Below are 25116 nucleotides of genomic sequence, written 5' to 3'. Positions count from 1 at the left end.
AATGGCTCATTTGTAAAGGATTTTATTGGTTTTGTCTTGTCTCGCCCTGGTCTGACCGGGACACGCATCACAGTATGGCAAGGGGCATAACATTTCCGTCACACACTTGAGGCATTCAGCCAATCAGAACACACTGGATAGCTAATAGGCCTGTCAGAGCACACCTCTTTTCAGAACGATGAGCTTGGTAAAAAACTGTTTTTCAGAAAGGTAGGGCATAGAGGGGAAACAATAATGTACAACATGTGGAAAATAAAGTTTTTTTTAATTTCATTACACCAAGCACACAAAATAATGTTTTTTTTAATCTGCCCTTTAATTGACCCCTTTAATGATTTAACATTATTGTAAAAAGTAAAAAAAAATGTTTGGAAGTATGTGCCTTAACAAAAATTGTTTTACATTTTATACATTTTCATTTTTAGTTTGATTTAGTTTAGTTCAGTATTGTCTATTACTTTATTATAATATTATTATTGTATTATGTGTGTGTGTGTGTGTGTGTGTGTGTATATATATATATATATATATATATATATATATATATATATATATATATATAAAATTGAATAACCTGTTTTATTTAGAAAAACAGAAGTAAAATGGGTTACATGCATGTGTTTCATGTTGCCATCTTAAATTTTGAGCAAAATCCCAAGTAAAATAGACTACAATTTTCCATTTGTCATCCTTTTTAGTTTTTCTTCATCAGCTGCTCCCTTTTCCCTACAGAATTTAAAGTGAGCCAACTCTGAATCGTTCATGTGGTTTGGCACAGGCGTCCGTGTGTACATTCACGACATAGAGAACATCACAGACAGAGGCTCTAAGACTGCATTCCCATGGGTCATTGCAGTGATGAGGTTTGATGAAGGGTTAAGCACCGTACTTACGAGGAACATAGTAATTTAGCAGGTAAATGTGTTATTACAGCCATTACAGCGCGTGCTCTCTAAACAGGAGGCGTCTCCCTGCTCGCCGGGGGGAGCCAGACCCCCGTTATGAAACACTGAAGAGGGAAAAAGTGTAGCGATGTGAATCTAGGCACACGGGTGGTCCACGAGAGGAAGAGACAAATCCATTTCTACATTCTTTCTCAGAAAACAAGGCCTTATTGTCAGATACACTTCAGCGTGCGGTGCTCGCACACATCAGCACAGCAACACATACACAACCTGAATTTTCAATCATAAATGTAGCATGTGAGGTCAGCGCTGATTCAATTTGAGTTGATCGTACACCGTTGTGACAGTTTTATTGAGCTGAGTCAGTGCTGTTTGCTCTTGGGCTCCGATATGAAGAGCAGCCATGCTCCTGCAAACAGAAGATCCAGCTAAAGATAGACCACATTCCTGCGGTTTGTGAATGCGGGCGCAGCGGTTCTGCCTGATAAGGAAGATCGGCTCGATCTCGCGCTCGCCGTTTCTCGCTCACATTCCTTGCGTCCCCTCTCCCGCTGCTGTTTTTGTTTTTGTCCGTTTCTCTCTCTCTGTCTCTCAGAGTTATGTGAATATGGAGGAGGGGTTTAGGAGGAGAAGTGTTTCCTGTTCTCTTGTATCTGAGACCCTCTTTCTCTCTCCATTCTTGCACACTTTGTGTGTTAGGGAACCAACAAAAAGTGACATTGTTAACTTGTTCAGTAGCGGGACAGTAGCTAAGCTGTGTGTTGGTTTTCCCAACCACAAGCCACTTTTTCCCACAAGAAAAATGCAAAACTGTTGGTTTTGTCACATAGTGCAACCAAGTTAGCTGAGGAAATGTCATTGTGTTGTTCAAGTAGCATTTCAGCTGTTTCAATCATGTAAATTAAGTGATATTTTATTATATATATATCATTTATTTTTTTATGTGTATAATCATGTGTTTGCATTTAATGTAAATTTATCTGTCGTAGTTTGATGCTGTCACCTTAATATTCCCAATTGATTGATTGATTTTATTTTATTTATTTTGTGCCAGATGAATTATAGCATTTTGATGAGAATAAAAAATCTAATTCCATTTATCTATTAGAGTTTTGTTAACATGATTTAGAATTTTTATATATTTAATATTTTTTGTTTGTTTTGACCTTATTTAATTCAAATAAAATATAGAAGAATATGTCAGTTCTATGACATCACTGCAAAAAAAACCTTGTTTTGGAATCTATATATCTAAGAGTGTATTTATTTTCTGTAATACTTGCCCCTTTACTTTGCTTTAATATAGCTAGATGTAGTTAACTACAGTTTTTTAAAACCTATACTTTCAAACAAGTATCAAGCAAGAAGTCTCCCAAAATTTTGTTTTTTCCTGTTTTCTGCAAGCGAATTCTAACCAAACAGCAACAGTTGCATGATCACAAAAGAGAAGGAGGGAACGAGCAAAAAAAAAAAAAATGTGTATATATATATAGGAATGGAATGGAATGGGCAATAATTGGGAGTCAGGAAGGGAAAGAGAGAGAGAGAGGGACGGTGTCTGAACAGGATAGAGAGAGAGAGAGAGAGAGAGAGAGAGAGAGAGAGAGAGAGAGAAAGGAAAAGGGGGAGAGAGGGAGGAGGCAGACCCATCGGCCGTGATTGAGAGTTGCACCATAATGGGAGGGAGAAAAATAGAGGAAAGTAGGGAGGGTGAAAAAATGGGAAAGGAAGAGGCCGGCTTTGGCCCTCTCTGGTAGCTCCAGCTGCAACGAGAGAAAGAAAAGTGTCTGAAATACTCTTTGTGCTGGAGCGCTATTGAGACCAGAGAACGAATTTCTGCTATGTTTTGAAAGCTAAAAGGTTCCAGAGGTTATCATCACTGAAGTGAAGGTAGGCCGGACTGGAAATGGCCCGTCTGAAGCATCACAGCGCTGAGATTAATGACAACAGCTCTGTATCTCCTGGGTGGGCTCGGTTCCTCCGCAGCATATTTAGTCAGAGTCTTTCTGCTTGACTGAGTGGACATCCTGTGCTTACATCCTTTCCTCACCCATTCTTTCTCCCGCTATCTTTTTTTTCTTTCTTCATTCTTCTCCCTCGCTCCCCCACAATTTCCATTTTAAGTGGTATTATGAAAACAAACTTGTGATCTGTTTGATGTCGGGCTGAGAAAAGATCGACTGTAAATGTCTTGCATATGGGAATGCCTGATTTTTGTGTAAAGGTTAACCAAATACTTCGCAGCAGCTGTGGAATCCAGACCATATTCAGTAACGGAGGGGATTGTGTGAGTTTCTATAAGGTTCATGGGTGAGACTAAAGGACACACATGTTCTGTTGTTTTCCAGGGTCACGCTCTCAGGATTGAAGCATGGATGATGATTTTGAGCGGCGCAGGGAACTCAGGAGACAGAAGCGGGAGGAGATGCGTCTGGAAGCTGAGAGGTAACTTGGGCGTCTTTCTTGCAAACTCTTCAGCCGTTTTGCACCGTAAACCTAGGGCTGTTATTGGGGTGAGATCATCAGATTCATTGTTCACAGCTTGCAAATTGTCCATTACTGTTTGGCCAAATAAGTCTTTGTGCAATAGTGCAAGATTTAAACATGCTTTTTTGATGTTTTTTTAACATTTCTACTTCTATTTTTTTTTAGGCAGTTTTGAATCATCATATTCTTGCCCTCAGTTCGTTCCTATATGATTTTCTTACACAAAATAACAAGGATGTTGACTTTTTTTCTATGTTCTGCAAGCAAACAGTGACCAAGAGGGGAAAAAAAACTATGTAAAAGTGGCCAGTTTAGCAATATTCACTGTGTTCAGGGTACATGAACTTCAAGTTTTTTTGCATGGATTATCTTTTTTATCTTCTGCAGTTCTTCAGTTTGATATCAGTTTTGGTATCATGGGATCAGATTAGGTTACCTTTAATATAATGACATCTGAATGAGTAATGGTGGGAGGGAAGATTTTCAGTTTATAACCAGTGTTGGGGAAAGTTGCTTTTAAAAGTGTCTTTCAAAACTAATTGTTACTTAGGGAAAGTAATGCATTATATTACTTTTGCATTACTTTTTGTTACCTGAACTGGGTTTGCTTATTTGTTTTTTAATAACAAATAACCCAAAAATTATATTTTTGGCAACTCTAAAGGCCATTTTACACCAAAAATGAAGTTAATATGCCTCTGCATGAAGAAAGTGCATCTGCACCACACACTGAGGATTATGCTGGGTTTTTTTTGGTCATTTTTGACAGCATTCGTCCCAGTTGATTGTCATTTGTGCAAAACAGAGCATCCTGAACATCTAGACTTCACAGAATTTGAACCAATTTACAGTCATTTAAGATTCATAAATATGATGTGTTTCCAGCATTCTTAAATCCTAACTTTTTAACTTTTGTCCAGTTAGCTTCCTACCCATCTAAAGAGATAATGATTGGTTCTCTTTGTGGATAAATAAGAAGAAAAATTTGCCTGCTGTTTTTTGAGTCAGAGGTGAAAACAGAAATGGCTGTTTTAATGTTTTTGCGGTCTGAAGCTTGCACTTCCAGCTCGTTTTTCTTTTTCTCTGATGATGGAGTCTGCTATTAAAGCAGAAAACTGGTGTTAACATAACAAATGTTAAATGTCAGTGGACTGGCACATTCGCGAGCCTCTTGACCATTTAAGGCAAAGCGACACTCCCATAACCACTGGAGGCACTGACCCAAAAAGCTATTTTACATCAGCGCTAGATTATCTCAGAGCACTGTGTAGTTCTGCAAACACAGACAACAGCTGTTTCTTGGACATGTATGCCGCTGTCAAAAAGAATTATAGGCAATTGCTAACGAACATGCAAAATGAGATTATTATCATTCCAGCAGAGCGTAGGATGGCATGAATCAGCTTTTAAATCGACGTCTTTCAGCAACAATTATTTCTGTTACCATTGGCTTGGATGTTAGACCAGAGTTACATGGTGTACAGTTCGTTTTGAGTGTCAGCTTCCCGTCTGCAGCGAACTTCCTGTTCCTCCAAGCATGTTACCATGAATGCTTTTCTTTTCATGATTTAAGATTTATGGGATATTTTTCACCTAATCTTAAGGCGGAAGCTCAAAGCCGATGACGCACAGATTAGGGGCTATTATATTTTACAGCATAGCATAAAACGAATGCTTTTTTTGGCTATATGTTATAAACCTCTGAAAGGCTAGAATTGTGTTTTCTATGCCAAGTATTACATTTGGCAGAAAGCTATCAATGCAACCCGTTCAGCTGTGTGACACAATGTGATCTTATGTTTATGTTCTTGTGGAGTCATTTCAATTTGGCCCGCTCTTCTTCGCCTCCTTGAGTTAGTGATAAAAGATGAAATCGCTCTATTAAATGGCTGGAATTATGCAAAGATGCTGTAACGATCAATATTTACTCTTTGCCCGTAATTGAAGTAGTCAAAGCCATGTGTTGTCTTGTTGGCCCTGTTCATTTTGGCCATCATCGCAATGCACGGCGGACACAAAATTCAGTTTACAGTGTACATATGATAAGCGCTGTCACTGTGCCAAATGGCTCTGCGTTAGAAATGTTTACTGGCAGAGATTTGCAAGGCTCTCCATCTTTAGACTGTCTTCTGTGCAAGCCGTGGGACAGCGGGCAGGCAGATGTTGGCTCGGCACTGACGCGGAAAAACAACGAGAGTCCGATAACTTTAATGCACGCAGGAGCAGCTTGGCATCCGAGTCCAGCTGCATTTCTATCAGGCGATGATGGCTTGATGTGCACCAGTCCTTTTCATCTGGAAGACTTGCCAACGTTTCAACTGCAGAAAATGACGAGCGTGTGAGAGAGACAGAGGCTGTGTGCTCTGACTTTTGTCTGTATGTATTACTGTAACTTGGTGACAACCTAAAATGTGCTACTCTTTTACTTTACATACAATGCTAAGTCTCAAACAACTTTACAACTGACCACAGCACTGTTGCAGTTCTGGAGAAAAAAGTCAGAAATGTGAGATGTAAAGTCAAAATGTATCCTTTTTTTCTCACAATTCTAAGCTTACATCTCAGATCTTTTTTTAGATTTAAGTTTATCAAGTTTATATTGCAAGTTTATATCCTACAATTCTTGATTTATATCTCACAGTTGGCAGGAAAAAAGTCAGAATTGTGAGATATAGACTCATAATTGTGAGGAAAAAAGTCTCAAGTCTTAATCCTGTGGCAGAAACGGGCTTCCATATCATTCCCATAGACAAAACATGCTGTTTGGAAACATGTTTAAAAGTTACTGCAAAAAATAGCATTTCAGAGGAACAAATAGTTCGCAAAATCATAAATGTACAGTCTTGTTCAAAATAATAGCAGTACAATGTGACTAACCAGAATAATCAAGGTTTTTACTATATTTTTTATTGCTGCGTGGCAAACAAGTTACCAGTAGGTTCAGTAGATTGTCAGAAAACAAACAAGACCCAGCATTCATGATATGCACGCTCTTAAGGCTGTGCAATTGGGCAATTAGTTGAAAGGGGTGTGTTCAAAAAAATAGCAGTGTCTACCTTTGACTGTACAAACTCAAAACTATTTTGTACAAACATTTTTTTTTCTGGGATTTAGCAATCCTGTGAATCACTAAACTAATATTTAGTTGTATGACCACAGTTTTTTAAAACTGCTTGACATCTGTGTGGCATGGAGTCAACCAACTTGTGGCACCTCTCAGCTGTTATTCCACTCCATGATTCTTTAACAACATTCCACAATTCATTCACATTTCTTGGTTTTTTTTTCTTCAGAAACAGCATTTTTGATATCACCCCACAAGTTCTCAATTGGATTAAGGTCTGGAGATTGGGCTGGCCACTCCATAACATTAATTTTGTTGGTTTGGAACCAAGACTTTGCCCGTTTACTAGTGTGTTTTGGGTCATTGTCTTGTTGAAACAACCATTTCAAGGGCATGTCCTCTTCAGCATAGGGCAACATGACCTCTTCAAGTATTTTAACATATGCAAACTGATCCATGATCCCTGGTATGCGATAAATAGGCCCAACACCATAGTAGGAGAAAAATGCCCATATCATGATGCTTGCACTGTCTTCACTGTGTACTGTGGCTTGAATTCAGAGTTTGGGGGTCGTCTCACAAACTGCCTGTGGCCCTTGGACCCAAAAAGAACAATTTTACTCTCATCAGTCCACAAAATGTTCCTCCATTTCTCTTTAGGCCAGTTGATGTGTTCTTTGGCAAATTGTAACCTCTTCTGCACATGCCTTTTTTTTAACAGAGGGACTTTGCGGGGGATTCTTGAAAATAGATTAACTTCACACAGACGTCTTCTAACTGTCACAGTACTTCCAGGTAACTCCAGACTGTCTTTGATCATCCTGGAGGTGATCATTGGCTGAGCCTTTGCCATTCTGGTTATTCTTCTATCCATTTTGATGGTTGTCTTCCGTTTTCTTCCACGTCTCTCTGGTTTTGCTCTCCATTTTAAGGCATTGGAGATCATTTTAGCTGAACAGCCTATCATTTTTTGCACCTCTTTATAGGTTTTCCCCTCTCTAATCAACTTTTTAATCAAAGTACACTGTTCTTCTGAACAATGTCTTGAACGACCCATTTTCCTCAGCTTTCAAATGCATGTTCAACAAGTGTTGGCTTCATCCTTAAATAGGGGCCACCTGATTCACACCTGTTTCTTCACAAAATTGATGACCTCAGTGATTGAATGCCACACTGCTATTTTTTTGAACACACCCCTTTCAACTAATTCAACTAATTGCCCAATTGCACAGCCTTAAGAGCATGCATATCATGAATGCTGGGTCTCATTTGTTTTCTGAGAATCTACTGAACCTACTGGTAACTTGTTTGCCACGTAGCAATAAAAAAATATACGAAAAACCTTGATTATTCTGGTTAGTCACATTGTACTGCTATTATTTTGAACAAGACTGTATATTGATGTATCTCCAACATTTTTAACCCAATGAGCTCCATTCTGTTTTGTTAGTCTAAAGAGATAACAAGTAATCACCTTATTGCTTTTATAGCCTGAATGTTAAAAATCAAAGGAATGGCACATTTGTGAGCCATTTGACCATTTAAGGCAAAGTTTGCAGTGAAACATTCAATCATTTAGTAGCAAGATATCCTCTACTATGAATTCTGCTTTGTTATAGATATCAAATAACTGATACTTATTACTTTTGAATGGACATAAATTCTGCACACCCCAAATTTCTGCTGATTTCTTTGATGTCTGTTTTTGCAAATACTCCTGTCCCAATATTTGAATTAAGAGCCTTTTTGCTGAATGCTGGTGTATTGTGGTATCACCCATTTCCAATTTATCTGGCCAAAAACATCATCCATAAAGAATGAAATGCGAGTATTCATTTTACATGAAGGTCAAACGAGCCCTTCCTGTTTAAGTGGGCGGCTCACGGCTGGAATAGGCCACAAAGTGAATGAGACTTTGCCGATAGTCAAACATCTGGCTCTTTGAGACTATAATGACTAGATCATAGATCAGGTCTGCTTTGTGTTTAGTGAATAGCTGGTCAGAGCCGCTTCTGAGATGACTGGCACTGTTGAAGGGTCAGAGGGTTCATGCTGTTTTTAAAGTACTATGTATACACGCACACACGCACACACACATACACACTTCTGTGTGACTGCAGAGATTTTTCCCAAGACAGGTTGATGCATTCCAGCTCCAGTCGGGACACTGATATTCCGCATACACACACAGGAATGTTTTGACGGCTGGCTCCGTGTCCCCGTTCACCATGCTGACGGAATGTTCTGACTAATGATTACCAAAACCTGCCATTCCTGTCCAGTCCTCTGAATCTATTATAGCATCAGCTGCAAAATAAATTCATGTTTCCATCCATGCTGAGAATTTAGTTTATGCTGGAAAAATCGGAATATTGCATTTTAAGCAATTTGGGACTGAAGTAGCGTTTCCAGCTGCATTGTTTAAAATAACATTCGTCACTTTTAAAGAAATTGCCGGACAAATGGAAATGCCAGTGATTTTTTGACTGTCCAGCACATTTTGACTGTCCAGAAACAACAAAATGTAAATAAAATAATAATTTAAAAAAGCATCAATTAATAAGAATACCTTGTATAGTTTGCTGTCAGTAAGACTTCATATGCATGAAAGAATTCAGCAAAAATTTGATTATGGTTTCCACAAAATATTAAGTAGCCGTTTTCAACATTTATAATAATAAGAAATGTTTTTCAGCAGCTAATCAGCATGTTAAAATGATTTCTGATGGCTCATGACACATGAAAGACTGGAGTAATGATGCTGAAAATTCACCTTTACATCACAGGAATAAGGTTTACATTTTAGAGTATATTAAAATAGAAAACTTGTTCTTTTTTGAGCAGTTTTAGCTGCTTCTGTGCAGTTTTCTCTGGAGTGGAGACCATCTTGGCGCCACACATCTGTGCTGTTCTCATGAGAGGCCAGGAAGAGCTCAGGAAATAACACCCATCCTCAACGAATGGCCCATTCCAAACACACACTCTCCGGCTGGTAGAGGAAAGGCCCGCTTCAGGGTATACATGTGTTTGAGGGATGCTGTTACAGAAAGCTACGAGGTTACAGGGCAGAAGTGAGAGCAAGTGATCCTCTGCTGTGGTCAAATACAGAATGGATGGATCTGTGGTGTTGGAGGCAAGTGTTGGGTCAGTAGGTGAAGGAAAAAAGAGAAGGCAGAGCGTGGGAATAGAACAGTTATTTGGCAGGGTCCATATATTTCTCTCTCCCAACCCCTGTGGAGTGTCTGTGATTGCTCTCCAGAGCCTTTGCCCTGTGCGCAATGTTTGCACTGACATTTCTGAGATGTTTGGACCACAAGAAAATACTTGTCAGCTGGATACGTCCGTCGCCTGATTGTGCTCTGCATGTTGTGAGAGAAAATTAGCTGCAAAATTAGCTGCATATCAACTTCATTTCCCACACTGCTTCCAACACTGAATCCAATAAAACATGACACACTCCGTGTAGCTCTCACTGCACGCGCTATAAAATAATTAATTCTACATGGCTGAAAGATGTGGTTCATGTGGAAAGCATGTTCGCCTGATGTCTTGGTTTACATCCCATATGGCTACAGGTACCAGAGACATGCCAGAACAGAGTTACAGCAGTTCCCTCAAAACACTGCAGAGACTCTACCGAAAGTTATTGCAGCATGTTTTTTCTGATTTATTTTTGTGGTTATGGAACAGGGAAGCATTGTGCAGTCTGTGCAAGATAGGCGGTGTTCCCTGGAGGGATATCAGATCAGAGAGTCCAGACACGATGCGCTGGAAGGTTAAAGCAGATTTGAAGGCATTCTCTGCTGTTTTGAATGCTCCCTCTGGATTGCATTCATTTTTAGATTGAGAGAAATCACTTTGAATTAAAAGTTTGATGTGTTGTTAAAACATACTGTAACCTTGATCTAAAAACTGGTCCAAAACGATTTAGTTTTTTGAGTTTGTCCATAAATCCTTGGATTCCCCTTGTCAGAAAGCAACAAACTGTTATTATTCTGTTCATATGATGGCATTGAAGTGTTTTTTTTTTTTTTTTTTTTTTTTTTGGAAAATGATCATGAGAAGCTGTTTTAAGTGGACCTCACAGGAACAAAGTGAACAGTTTGATATGGTTTATACTTCAGTACAAATGTGCTTGAGTTTGGCGGATTGGTTTGTTAACACAAGGACAAAGGGAGAGAGGACAAGAACAAGAAAGACAGAAAGAAAGAACAACAGATCCGGCAGGAATCCAGCTCTCTATATGATTTCACTCTCCCCAAGGTTTTCCATGGGCGTTAGCGGAGCGCCACATTCAGTTCTGTACACATTCCTGATCACAGCACACAAGGGCTTTTTGCCCAGATTAAGTCTTTCACTCCAAAATTAAAAGGACAAAAATATATATATAATTTGCTTAAAAAAAATAATAAATTTATTCAGTAAGGACTCAGTAAATGCATTTATTATGTAACAAAAGATTTTTATAAACACTGTTCTTTTGTTCGTGAAAGAATTAGGGAAAAATGTAGCACTGTTACATACCAAATACAAAAATGTATTTGAAAAACATTTATTTTGTGCTAAGTATACTACAAAATACATTTTCATATTCATGGGCTTAATATAAATACCCTGCAATTATACTTTTACCAAATTGGTGTAGTTAAAGTCTGCAAAATTAAAACAACAGATTTTGTCCACTTTAATTGTACGGAAGTAGTGCTGAGGTCCAAGTAAAGATATACCTAAATATATTTGACCGTGCTAAATTGGACTGTGCTAAAATGTCTTTCCTTTAAAGACTTTATCTGTATTACAGAGATCATACAATATTAACAGTGATATATTAATATTAATAGTGATAACAACTGTTGCTGTCAAACTAATTTTGTTTGCATACAGTAATATATGTGTGTGTTCTGTATATATTATGTATATATAAATACACACATACAGTATATATTTAAAAAATATTTACAAGTCTATATTTATATATTCATAAAATGTATATATAAATATATTTACTATATAAACATAACATATTTTTCTAAATATTTTGTGTGTGTGTGTGTGTGTGTTTGTATTTATATATACAAAATAAATATACACAGCATACAAACATATATTAAGTAAACAAAACTTTTATTTTGGATGTGATTAATCATTTGACAGCACTAATTAAAACATGTTTTAGGCTTAATATGAAGAAATGTGTATTTTGCAATGAAGAATCCAAAGAAAGTTTATATTATATTATAAATTATATTTAAAAAATATTAAAACCGAAAACAGAAAGTTATTTAAAATTGTAATAATATTTAACATTATGATTTGTCTACTGTATATTTGATCAAATAAATGCAGCCTTGGTTATATCAATGGCATTTAAAATTTAAAGTCCCAAGTGTTTGCAGTGTAACCTACAAAAAATTTGAACTGGTTGAGAATCTGAGATAAAACATCAGCAGGAGACTTGAGAAGGAAGTGAAGAAAACTTGTCAGAGAGTTGTGAAAACTTTATTTAGGTTGCACGAAAGTCCCCTGGCTATGCCGAACGCCACACTGCCGTCAGGATCCTCTCATCCGCTGCCAAAGCTGAAACCCACACACACACACACAAACGGCTGACAGCCAGTGAAAGTTCATCCTCAACAGCAACAACAGCAGCAGCTGTGACTGTGTATGCCAAGGTGACACAAGGCCTAACTCTTATCATCTCTTACCAGTATAACATCTAACTGTCTCTATGTAGGATGGCGTATCGCCGAAGTGAGGAGGATGAGGAGGAGGCCGCTCGTGAGCGCAGACGAAGAGCGAGACAGGAGAGAATGCGCAGTAAGGACAGCGAGGATGTGGCCTACCAACCCGAGACCCCGGAGCTCAACAACAGCCACAGGTAAAACACAGACACTTCTGGAGTATTACACGACAGGAATACTGTGGTTTTCTCTGGTGCTTTTGTGGGCAGCACTGATAAATAACTTCCTGTAACAGGTCAGCACTGCGGAAGCCGTGACGTGTCCAGACACTGAGGCTTTGTGCAGTGAATGGACACAGATGATGTTCAGACAAGACCAGATTGTTCTCTATGTGTGAGCAGACATAGCTCTGGCTATTGTCCGTAGTGCTGACGCAGGGTAAACGTTTGCCAAGCTGTGCGGTCAGACTACATTAACCTACAGTGGCAGGCATATGGCAGTCCACGCTGCTCATGCAGATCTAGAAAGAAAAAGGGAGTGCAGATCCACTTTAAATCATAATTTCACATGTCCAAGTTTGCTGATGTGATGTTTGATGATACTGTGGATAAGAAAGGAATTTACATTCTTTAGGGTTGTAAAGTTGCGTAATGACCAAATATCCATTGATTTATTTGGCCCTGCTGGTAATCTTATAGCTGCTTAAGTGTGGTTATATGCAATTTTGGCATCTTATATTTTATATTTTATTAATGTTGAGGTTTGTGAGAATTTTTGTTTTTAAAAAAAGTCTTATGCTCCCCAGGGCTGCATTTATTTGATCAAAAATACAGTAAAAACAGTAATACTGTGAAATATTATTACGATTTAAAATAACTGTTTTATATTTGAATCTAAATATATTTTTGCCTCTCAAGACACATTTAATATTATTAGTATTATTATAAATGTTGAAAATAGTTATGCTGCTTAATATTTTTGTGAAATCCATGAAACCTTTTTTTTATTCATTTATTTAATATAGAAAACTGTTGTATGAATGCAAAAGTATTTAGTGTTACTATAGATCAATTGAATGCATCCTTGCTGAATACAAATAATAATTTCCGACCCCGATAGTGTGTTGACACATTAAGAAATATTTATACATTATTTCAAAATATAAATAACTTTGTGGCCTGCTACAGTAAAACAGATGTTTTTGTCATTTTGCACATTATCATCAAATAAAAATGTTGACAGTTTTCTAATGTATGTGTTAGTTTTTCTAATATGTGTCTAATGTGTTATTTATTTTAAAATCGACTAAACTTAATAAGTAACAAAATGTTGTCTAAATATACAGAAGATTTAACTATAAACTACAACACAAAATATACTGTACAAAATGAATATAAGTGGCCAATATTTTGAGATTATTAGCATCAGCATAAGATTAATTTCAACCACTTAAGCATAATCATATATATATATTTACAATATTTAAATATATGTACATATTTGTCAGGTGTGTCCGAGTGGTGGTTAGCTAATATCAGTCAAGCACTGGTCATATGTGCAATAATTTGTCATCTTTTCTTCTTATGCTAATTCTTCATAGCGTGATGGTGACAGAGAGTGTATCCACCTCAGTGGTGACCTCCAGCGGGACGGGAGAGGGGGACGATGAGGAGCAGGCCCTGCTGGAGCGCCTGGCCAAGAGAGAGGAGCGCAGGCAGAGGAGGATGATGGAGGCGCTGGACAGACAGGAGGAGCTAGAGAGCAGCCAGACCTCCCGCCACAGCCTGGAGGAGAGCAGCGGAGGCCTGCGCCGCGGCCGGAGCTACGAGCCAGAGGAGGAGCACAACAGCAAGGAGGAGGAGGTGAAACAGGTGGAAGAGGAAGAGGAGGAGGAGGAGGTGCTGGTGGAGGAAAAGCCTCGGAGGTCTTATCTGAGAGAACAGGTGTGTATTTCTTTCCCTTTTATGGTCTGTTAGACCTCAAGACCATGCTTTGTTTATGGCATTTCAACTTTATTCACCTGTAGGAATCCGTTGAGGAAATATCTAAAATACCTGAGGAGGTATGGTGATGAGTGTTTATCTTTTTTTTCTTCTCTCATTTAACACAACAAAGCATGTGACTGCAGTTCCATTCATAGGACAAAAATGAGCGAGACGCAGTGCCGTCTTCTGAAGTACATGAGGTGCTTGTAAATGAAGACGTTGATGATTCGGAGACAGAAAATGGCACCGCAGAGGGTGCACAGGAGGAAAAGAGTGAGATTGAGGGATTGACAGAGAATGGAGTGGATGAAATGAGAGAGACAGAAAACTTTGAGAAAGATGAGGTTTCAGAAAATAACGAGTCTCTGGTAAGAGTTGAGTTGCATTTGAAGGACTGCATAAGGAGGATGGTTTAGATTTTGGGTGAGAAATTAATAGAAAAGATAATTCGCAAAGACCTCATGAAATTAGAAGTTGAGTTTTGTGACGTTTAGTGCGTGTTCCTGTACTTTGACCCCTCTAATTAAAAAGAAGGGTTATTTTTTTGGAATTTTTAGTTGCATAAAGAACTTGTAACATTCATGCACTCATAAAAATAAGGGTTCTAAATTCTGAATTTTTCACTGTGATGCAATAATAAAACCATTTTTTTTCTCAGTGTGAAGAACATTTTTAAAAAATCTACAAAATAAATAAAATAAAAATGTTCATTATAAAGAAACTTTTGTGGAGTGGAAAGGTTCCATGGATGTTTAAGGTTATTCATGGAACCATTAGTACAAATAAAGAACTTGCACAAAAGTTGCACCAAAGGTTCTTTATAGTGGAAAAGGGTTTTTTAGATTATTTAGATGTTCTTTACACTAAGAAAAAACTTTTCTTTTAAGAACTGTTCATTGAAAGCTTCTTTTGGGAGCAAAAAAGGTTCTTCTGGGACATCACTGCAAAAAACACTCCATTGAAACTTTATTTTTTCCAATGTGTGAGTGTGTGTGTATGTATGTATATATATATATATATATATATATATATATAAACAAAAAGTGGCAACACTAGCATTTTGAGTGCCCATCATATTCTCATGACATCATAAAGGTCAGGCAGGTTCAAAGATTTCCGCCTCAGTTTCCAAGTTGAAAGACCAGTGCCTTTTTTCACTGGGTATTTTAGAACTTTCCAAGTTGAATGGAATGTAGCATTTCTATCTACGGACAATATTGATTTTGTTCTCACAGGCATGGATGTTTTTGGCCAATAAAAATCATACCTAATACAGTATGCCTCCAGTAGCAAATAGCAAATCATGCTCTAAAAAATAAAGATTATTGGCTATTGAATATAAAAAGGCAAACCTTACAACTTCCTGTTTTAGTTGGAAATATGCCAAACACAAAAAAAGAAAACTGCATTCATCAAGCCATTTCATGGGGTCTTTAACAGTTTGGTATACACCAGTCATTTCATGACTTAGTCTTTTAAAATGTTCCTCCCCAAAATCCTAAATCACTCCAGGCACTGGTTTGAGCACAGTGTGTCGTGTTCACATTAAAACAGCGCTGGTTTAAAACCTGATCCGTGTAATCAATAGTCAGCGGTTGCACACTGTGTGTTCACTGCTTGCTGCATGTCTTTTGGGAATTGATGGGAAGTGTGTGTGTGAAAGCATCACCATCATTTATCCAGCAAGTGAAAACAGCACCCACATTTTGTTCTTCCAAAACTCTTCCACACACACACGTGCGTGTCGCATACACACATCACTCAGTTCTGATTGTGTGTGCAGATGGAAGAGGAAGATGTGATGAGGAAGAATAAACAGCCCAATGGAGGAGTGTGCGAGGACAGCACTCCCAAACACAAGAAAGCTGAGAGGACTTTCAGGTCAGTGCTCATATAAACATTTAATGATTGTGTTAGGATGGTCCAGGCTTTCTTTTTCCAAACAATTTAGAGTTCCCAGAATTCCACATTTGGCAGCCTGTGATCTGTAAATCACAGCATGAAATTGATGAAATAATTTTTTATTTTATTGTATTATTTATTTGACTTTTTTTGCAGCAGCAGATTGAACACATAAATAAAAAATCTCCACATTTAATATTAATATTTAATATTTAAAACATAATACATATTTTAATATTTAAAACATAATACATATTTACATGTGTATTAAATTTATTTACATATGTAACATAGTTCTCTGTGTAATATATCCACTTTTATTTGTTTCCTTTTTTTTTTTGAAGAAATATACAGCGCTTGCAAGACCCAATATGCAGTTTTCCTGCAACTATTACTTACAATCACATTTATATATATATATATATATATATATATATATATATATATATATATATATAGTGCCGTCAAACGATTTATCCGTCATTGCGATGAATCATATTCAAAATAAAGTTTTGGTTTACATAATATATGTATGTGTGCTGTGTCTATTTATTGTGTATATATAAATACACACACATGCATGTACAGTGTATATTTCAGAAAAAAAACATGTCATGTTTGTAAATTAAATATATTTATTTGTAATGTTAATTATATGAATATAAATATAGACATGTAAATACATACTGTAGGTGTGTGTGTTAATAAACACATAATTAATAAGCACATGCATATATTAAGCAAACAAAAATGTTTATTTTTGATGCGATTAATCGCGATTAATCATTTGGCAGCACTAATAAATAAATATCTTTGATATGATCCCCGTGGTCACATCTAAATATTTATCTGATGTTTGTTATCTAAGGGCAGGAAGTTGTTAAAAGCACTTAAAAACACCGTCGACATTGTGTACAGGACATTAACATGAACACACAGATAATCACATTCCACTTGTCTTGTTTGTCTGTTTTGACCTTGTTGAGATAAAGTGGTTATTTAGATGTGTTTAGCTCTATTCGCTTTGCGTGCTGGAGTATTTGACTCTAGTCACCTGATCTGCCGTGTCCTGTGGGCTGTTCTCAGCTGTAACTGGAGACTGTGTTACCTCAGTCAGGGCTGTGCTGATTCACTAAGTCTGTGTGTGAACAGGTTGGGTTTTCTTTCAACATAAAGAACATGGACACGTAAAGCTGCTGACAGGCCAATATAACCTGTGTAAGTAACCAACGGTGCGCTGCTTGTGTGTTTGTGCAACAGCCGAGGCAGCTTGCGCTCTCCTGAGGCACCAGAGGCAGACGAGGCAGACAGCGAGGATGCTCGCTTGGAGGCCGAGAGAAAGCTGGAGGAACTGAAGAGGAGAAGAGATGAGATGGAGAGCGAGGAGTTTGAGAGGATGAGGCAGAAACAGCAGGAGGCCGAGGTGGAGCTGGAGGAGCTGAAGAGGAAGAGGGAGGAGAGGAGGAAGGTGCTGGAAGAGGAGGAGCGGCGGAGGAAGCAGGAGGAGGCCGAGAGGAAAGCCAGAGAGGAGGTGTGTTCACTTAATGTCAATGATTCATTTCCTGGTCAGAGGGCTGTTTCACAGGCGCGGCGGAATTTGCTTCGGTTCGCTTTTCTGTGAGTGAAGATCTTGTCAGCAAAATTAGGTCACTTCTGTAAACACTACGTTTTGAATAGCATGCAACTGTACTTGGATGTTTTATGGATGTTGTTTTGAGAGTTTAAAACTTAAAAGCAGTAAACAGAATCTTTATTTTACACAAAATTTTTTTTTTTTTTTTAATTACTAAATAAGACAACTTATTTAAAATTGTAATAATAATATTTCACAACATTGCTGTTTATACAGTTTTTTTGATTCAATAAATTAATGAAATGAAGACTTGGTGAGTGTTTGATGCTTTTTTTTTTGTTAGTTTTTTATATCTTACCAACCCCAAACATTTAAACAGTTTTATGCTATACATTTCACTCATTACTGAAAAAACTGTAAAAATGGTTTAGTCTAATACTAGAAAAATGGCTATTGTACCCAGTATTAGTGAGTACTGTGTGCTTTTATGCTTAGGGTATCATAATGTTATCTTAGCTTTAACAGTAATTTGATATTAGGCAACCTGTGGCTGTGGTGTCAATTATCTGTGAACTCTTGTGCTCACAGTATCAGTATTAAACTCCGTCGTAATTTAAATGAATTCCACATCATTTGCATTAACATTAGTGCGATCACACCCAGTGTGAGTTCAGAAACACAGCCGTCCCTCCTCGTGGAGGCCTGCTCCTAGCATTGTCATGCAAATATGTTCCTTGTTCCTAATGAACAGAGGCAGTTAATGAAAAAAGGACTAATTAGAGATTAGAGGGCCCCGTGCTGATGCTAGCGGGCCGTGCCAAACACCGTGGTGTAAATAAAAAGGCTTCTTTATGATCCCCCAGCTGCTGTGGAATGCAGGCGGCTGCCAGTTCACATTACGCTTCCGCAGAGAGACCGTCTTGATTCTGTTGTTCATTTGTCTCGTTATCGTTATCAAAAGGACATGTTCTGGGATCCCAAGTTAGTCTGCTGGTGGTGTTTTTGTGTGTGCTGTCTCTCTCTTTGAGGTGATGAATGTGCAATTATTTAATTTTTCAGGAGGAAAAGAGGAGGATGAAGGAGGATATTGAGAAGAGAAGAGCAGAGGCGGCCGAGAAGAGGCAGAAAGTGGAGGATCCAGTGGACGGAGAGGGCAAGAAGCCCTTTAAGTGTGTCAGTCCCAGAGGATCCTCACTGAAGGTGAAGCTGCCCTCTCTCTCACACACACACACACACACACACACTGTCCCAATGAAAAAGCATTTATCTGCCAAATCTTGTAAACATGAGGAGGACAACAACTTGATGATTGTGCATTTGTGCAGCTGGTATGCACTGAAGCTTGTTTGTGCTAGTTTAAAGGGAATAACCCTCTTTGTTACCCTTTTCCCCAAAATAACAGTTACTAGAGTTACTGTTTGTACATAAAAAGTAATACGTTAGCCACCTCTGTCATCAGAATATGAAATTAAGCTTAAAAAAGCTTCTGAATGAGATCTTGTATGAATTTTATAATTTATATAATTGTAATGACAAGAATGGATATGAAATATTTTTCAATTCTTGAATAATTTTTTATTTTTAAATACACAATGAATATATTATTAAGAATTTATTTTAATATAATATATCCTAGAGTATCATATCCGATGACTGTGAAAAGTAATTATATTTTTATTAAATCCTTGATGATAACTTTTCTAATTTCCTGAATATTTTTATGCATTTTTAAGTATACAATAATTCTAGGCTGTTGTAATGAATATGCAATAAATATAAATTAAAATTAGATTAGTTTCAACTTTATTGTCATTGCACATGTAAGTTACAAGGCAACAAAATGCAGTTAGCATCTAACCAGAAGTACAGAATATACAAGGTCTACAATATGTTACAAATGTACAATAAATATACAGATGAGCCAGTATTATGGACATCATTTACAGATTTTAAATACTATCAGCATGATATACAGATAGGTGTACTATGAACATACTATACAGATGAATTATGTAAAAGTGTATGTACACTATAGGCAGACACTATAAACATGTGAACATCATTTATACTAATATTATAAATCATATATAGTATAAATTATAGGTTAATTATTATTCATATATATATATATATATATATATATATATATATATATATATATATATAATGTAATATAATATAATATAATACAATATAATGAACCTAAAATGTATACTTTCTCTTATAAATGTAAACATTATGCATGCAATAACTACTAGGCCATGTCACTGACAGATCTCAATCTTATTTATTTATTTATTTATTCACAAATAAATGTAGTAACTATGGTATTTTGGTGGACAGTGTGTTTAACATGGATAAAATAAAAAGTTTTATTATAAATGACATACATTTTTGTGCTATCTACTTTGTAATATCTTTGCTGAAAGGAAACTTTCCTCCTATTCATCATGCACAGATGATTCGTTCACAGATCTGCTTTGTCATCATGTACACTGTATGTACTGCATGCTGTGTGATGCATTTGTGTGATTCAAACTCCTATTTTGTGGGTAGACTGATTAGTTTAATATCATACCACATTGTACCATACCATATATTGTATCACATCACTATATTGTAGTTGTGGTGCTTTTTGATGCCATACATCTCATTTCCAAATTCTTTTCCTGGTTCTCGCATGTTTGAATACGGGTTTCCTGTCATCAGTGGTCGAAGACAGTTCTTTTCTTCTCTTCCCTTTAGAATCCATCTTTTACAAAAAAAAAATACAAAATGGCGCAGTTGTGTTTCTGTGAGCTGCGCTCCTCAAGACGTGAACTCTAGGGGGACGCAGGAAGACCATTAGACTAATAGGATTACTGTGACCGCATTCTAACGGAGCCGTTTCAAACATGCCTGAGAATGGGGAATTTCCTGCTGAGGAGTATTTTAGGAACTCCCACATTCAGTTGGGGAGAAGAGAGGGGGGGATTTTTTTTTCGTGATGCTTTTGGGCTGTGTATGTGTGTTGTCTGTGTGGTTTTTGTTGTTGCTACACAGGAACACTTTCCCCCTTCTTAGCCCTGTTGTCATATATCATAAACACAGGCCATGGTTCCCACAGAGAGAGAGAGAGGACTGAAAAGGGCCCTGCTTTCCCTGGCCTCGTGTCAGTTTCATACTGAAAAGAACAGGCTAGTCTCTTGCCTCTTAGAATAGCCAAGTCAGACAGACAGTCACATCTGTGTGTGTGTGTGTGTGTGTGTGTGTGTGTGTGTGTGTGAGTGTCTGTGTGTGCGTTTTTATGTGTGTGTTCCTCATGACCAAAGCAGTGACCTTTCTTAAATCTATCCATTGTTTGATTTCTCTTCCCAGATCGGTGAGAGGGCAGAATTTCTCAACAGATCAGCACAGAAGAGGTGATCGCTTGCTTCTACTGTAACTCCTCGCAGACCTTTCTTGAAAACATATTATTCAGCTTCTATACACAAATGTTTCCATAAGGGGCCAAGCTATAAGATTAATTACATCAATTAATAATCTGAAGTATTCCGAGTACTTTTGGGTTGGATGAAGAATGTTCTGCTTTCTAAACAAGTTAAGCTCTTTCGACATCACTTGTGGCACATTGTTGATAACCACAGACAGTTATGTTGACTCGTCCTTCATTCAATGATCTCAGAAAGCAACTGTTTACATTTTGTTGTTAGCACATAACCATTTGCCTTGAACAGCAGTCCTGCCTCAGACAGCTTTACTGCCCATATAACTGCTATTATTTAGTCAAATTAATGATATTTAGCAAAAATAGGAGGGGATCTGTCCATCCATCCATCACCATGTGCATCTATCCGAAATGCACTCTTATCTATCTATCTATCTAAATATCTATCTATCTATCTATCCGTCTATCCGTCTATCTGTCTATATATCTGTCTGTCTGTCTGTCATTCTCTCAATCCGTCTATCCATCCATCACAAACTATTTATAACACTTGAACTAGTGATGAATTGTAATTTGCAGTCTACAGTCTTTCATTGTGAAAATGATGCTTACAATTACAAGCATGTGCTGATTTGTACGTGTGTGTGTGTGTGTGTGTGTGTGTCAGTTCTGTGAAGGCATCTCACGCACCTGTGGTGTCTAAGATTGATAACCGATTAGAGCAGTACACCAGCGCCGTACAGGTGAGGCCTACATCATCCTCTCTCAAACTGAACACAAGCGAAAGATAAATCTAAAATAAACGCAGGACACCAGAAGACAGCACAGTCTAATCTCTGCCTTTCCCTCCATTCAGGGCAACAAAGAGGTCAGATCTCCCAGATCAGCTGCCATAGATCTTCCCGTGGTGACAGACGGTATTCGCAACATCAAGAGCATGTGGGAGAAGGGGAATGTCTTCAGCTCTGGTGGGAGCCCGGCGTCCACCAATAAGGTGTGTGATCTTCATTCATATAGATGGGAGGGGAAAGGGACACCCCACTTGTTCTCTTGGACCCATTTCCTGTCCAACATAACATTCTGAACTTTAACCTTGAAGGGAGTGTTTTGTTCCGCCCTGTACAGGATGCAGCTGGGATAAAGGTGGGCGTGGCCGGCCGCATCAACGATTGGTTGAATAAAACTCCAGAGACGGGCAAAACGTCAGGAGGAAGACCCGCGGTAAGCCTTTGACCCTGTCCGTCACACCCCTGATCTCTATGTGCATTATATCCGAACACGATGAGTCTTGTTATCTGGTGCCACCTAGTGGTTCTGATTCAACCCGAAGGGAAAAAATACAGATCACTGAACTAAAACAGATGTTAAAAAGCATTAGAAAGAGATTCATGGGTGCATTTTCAGAGTAATTTCAGATGTTTATATGTGCATTTGACTATTTCTGTCATGTAATCACATTGAAGTCATTAAAGGAGTGGGTGTATTCAGGCTTTCTCTTACGTTCCTGTCTGCTCCGGCATGTCTGCTATCCTTCATCGCTGATTGGATGTTTATTTTAAAACTCCGGCTTCATTGTTCAAACATGGATGTAATATGAAAATAAGCTATATATATATTTAAATGCACAAATCTGTGTTAACTTAGAAGTCTAGTGTAGAAGTTTGAACGTTGATATGGGAATCTGAAGTCAAAAGGCACATACAGTCACACAACTATAAATACTGAACATGATCACAATAACCATCCAGAGCTAGATTTGTCTATTATGATGTAAAAAATATGCCAGTTTAATTACAGACTTCATAGTCTTAGTTAAATGAAGCAAATAATTGTCATGAACATCTAAATTCAGTCATAATAAGTAGTTACAATTAAAACCAAAGCTGTTTGGCATTTTAAATTTCATCTTTTTACAGAATAAAGAGCTACTGTGTTAATTTCTGGGTACTTGTTTTTTTCTCATCCGGGGGCAGCATTGTTGGTTTTGTTTTCTGTAAGCCAGGATACGGTTACACAGGGTGTTTACGCCTCATTTACACTCGCCCATAGTGTTTACCATAATGGGATTGACCATTGACCTGTTGCTCAAGTGCAAAACCCCCAAATGCACATTGGTCACACTATCCCTTACAGTTTAATATAACTATTTAATAATGACAGACAATGGACAAAATTGACTTTTTTATATTCATATATATATATATATAGGATGAATGAATAAACTTTACAAAACATTATCATATCTTATATAGTATAAGATATTTTCAAAGCGTTCCAAATACTTAAAAATAAAACGCATTGCTTCATAATTACTATATTATAACTGTCGTATACATGTCATATTAGTCAAGTTGCATTGTCTTGTGTCATATGAATGGTGCGTCTCACCTGTATCTTCATGGTTTTTCTGTCATTCTCTCTTTCTCTTCCACTGTTAGATTTTCCTTTGCTTCTTCCCCTGGGCTTCTTTCCTCTGCTCTCTCTTCTGCTCTCTCTCTCTCTGCTGAAGATCAGGTATGGAAACATCCCTCCCCTCCAAGCATGCTCCTCTGCCATAAGGACACTGACATCCCTTATGCCATTTCTCTCAGACTGACATGTGTGTGTGTGTGTGTTTACATGAGTTGAGTAGTTCAGGGCCATCTCTCGACTGATATTACACCCCTTCCCCTCCTGCAGGACCTGAAACCGGGCGATGTGACCAGCAAACGCAATCTATGGGAAAACAAAGGGTCCTCTGCTACCAAGGTAACCAAACATAATTTTGTTTCCCAATCAGCCCGACTTGCTCTCACTCTCTCTCTCTTAGTTATTTATACACATAACATTTTTCATAATCCCCTAGAGAATGAATTAATAAAGCACTTATTTGTCCAAACAACAGGATGTGGGTTTTTTACAACCCTTCAGGCATGCCATTAGGCCTTTGGAGACAGTTACAGTCATAACACACTCTCTAGCGTGATATCTGCTGTATAATTGCAGAGAATAACATTGCCATAACATTGCCTGTGTGTTTTGTGTTTTAAGCCGTCCCCTTGCTAATTGTCTACAGATCTGACCACCTTGAGGAGGTAAATGTTACTCTGTTGCACAGGAATGCACAGTGTTTGATGAGCCACACTTCACGCATTTATCACAGGATGGCTTAGGAACTGGCTTTTTTTTTCTTTTTTCTTTTTTTTTCGTTTCTTCACAGAGCTTCTCTCGCACTTTCACTCTCTGCCACAAGAGCTGGCGGTTTGTTTGCAGAAAGGAAGTGCTTTAAAATCACCTCAGCTTCCATTGCTCACTCAGACAAACAATATAATGTATCTAATAGAAGATTCTTTTAGGAAACAGAGAGATTTTTCAGTACAATGTCCTCATGAAGTGAAAAAACCTGTGACATCGCAAAGAATCCTGTATATGCAATTGCAAGTTTTGCATGTGAAAACCTTAAAGAAATTATTAAATTATTCAGGAATGTGATCAGAAACTATGGATACTGTGAATCAGAGTTAAAGGGTTATGACAGTAAACTGCAAAGAGAAAGGCCTTTTTGTGTAACATCTAATGTAAAATTTCAACAACTCACAATGGTACTGTCAACTTATTGCATCTGCTGACCTGAATCATTGTGTAAATTAATTAACATTGATTTACCCTCAAGCAAATCTATAGGTCAAGATTTATTTATTTATTTATTTTATTGTTTTGTGAAGGAAAAAATAATGGGTGGCTTGTTTTAATATTATAACTGAATTATTATTTATTATTAGATATTAATTATATATTAATTTATTATTAAATATTATTGAAATATATAAAAAATATATTATATTATATTATTTCAACAATAATAATTAAATCTATATTTTAAAGATAATAAAAATGTAAAATTCCATTTAAAACTATCCAGACACAGCAGACTTCCATAGACGCTCATTAAAAATGTGCAAAAGCTTGTTGGAATGAGGGCAGGGCAGAGCTTAACGAAGAATCTATTTCACCTTTCCTCTCTCTTCCATTCTCTCTTTTTCCCGCGTCACCCTTCACCCCTTAACAAAGGACTGCCTATTGTGAGAAGATCTATTTAAACACCAGCTTGGG

General features: G+C 37.5%; 1 protein-coding gene across 5 annotated transcripts in view; it reads left to right on the top strand.

Annotated features, from left to right (window-relative positions):
• LOC113058472 (non-muscle caldesmon-like) overlaps positions 1-25116 on the top strand; it is a 47396-nt gene that overhangs the window by 18025 nt on the left and 4255 nt on the right. Inside the window, exons 2-15 of one of the 5 annotated variants that reach the window (XR_003277978.1) lie at positions 3254-3350; positions 12191-12334; positions 13738-14080; positions 14164-14199; positions 14278-14490; positions 15906-16003; positions 17285-17555; positions 18657-18797; positions 20955-20998; positions 21692-21767; positions 21881-22018; positions 22150-22245; positions 23704-23772; positions 24055-24098. Coding sequence is in view for 4 of the 5 variants with exons in the window: in XM_026226413.1 (XP_026082198.1) it covers positions 3277-3350; positions 12191-12334; positions 13738-14080; positions 14164-14199; positions 14278-14490; positions 15906-16003; positions 17285-17555; positions 18657-18797; positions 20955-20998; positions 21692-21767; positions 21881-22018; positions 22150-22245; positions 23704-23772 (1743 nt within the window). In the remaining variant the exon portion in view is untranslated. Of the gene's footprint in view, positions 1-2639; positions 2796-3253; positions 3351-12190; positions 12335-13737; positions 14081-14163; positions 14200-14277; positions 14491-15905; positions 16004-17284; positions 17556-18656; positions 18798-20954; positions 20999-21691; positions 21768-21880; positions 22019-22149; positions 22246-23703; positions 23773-24054; positions 24099-25116 lie in introns of those variants that run through there. The other 4 variants (XM_026226420.1, XM_026226413.1, XM_026226427.1 and 1 more) reach the window with 4 other exon arrangements.

This window comes from Carassius auratus, chromosome 4, assembly GCF_003368295.1.
Source record: "Carassius auratus strain Wakin chromosome 4, ASM336829v1, whole genome shotgun sequence".
Taxonomy (NCBI): domain Eukaryota; kingdom Metazoa; phylum Chordata; class Actinopteri; order Cypriniformes; family Cyprinidae; genus Carassius; species Carassius auratus.
This window is presented reverse-complemented; position numbering and strand designations above follow the sequence as displayed.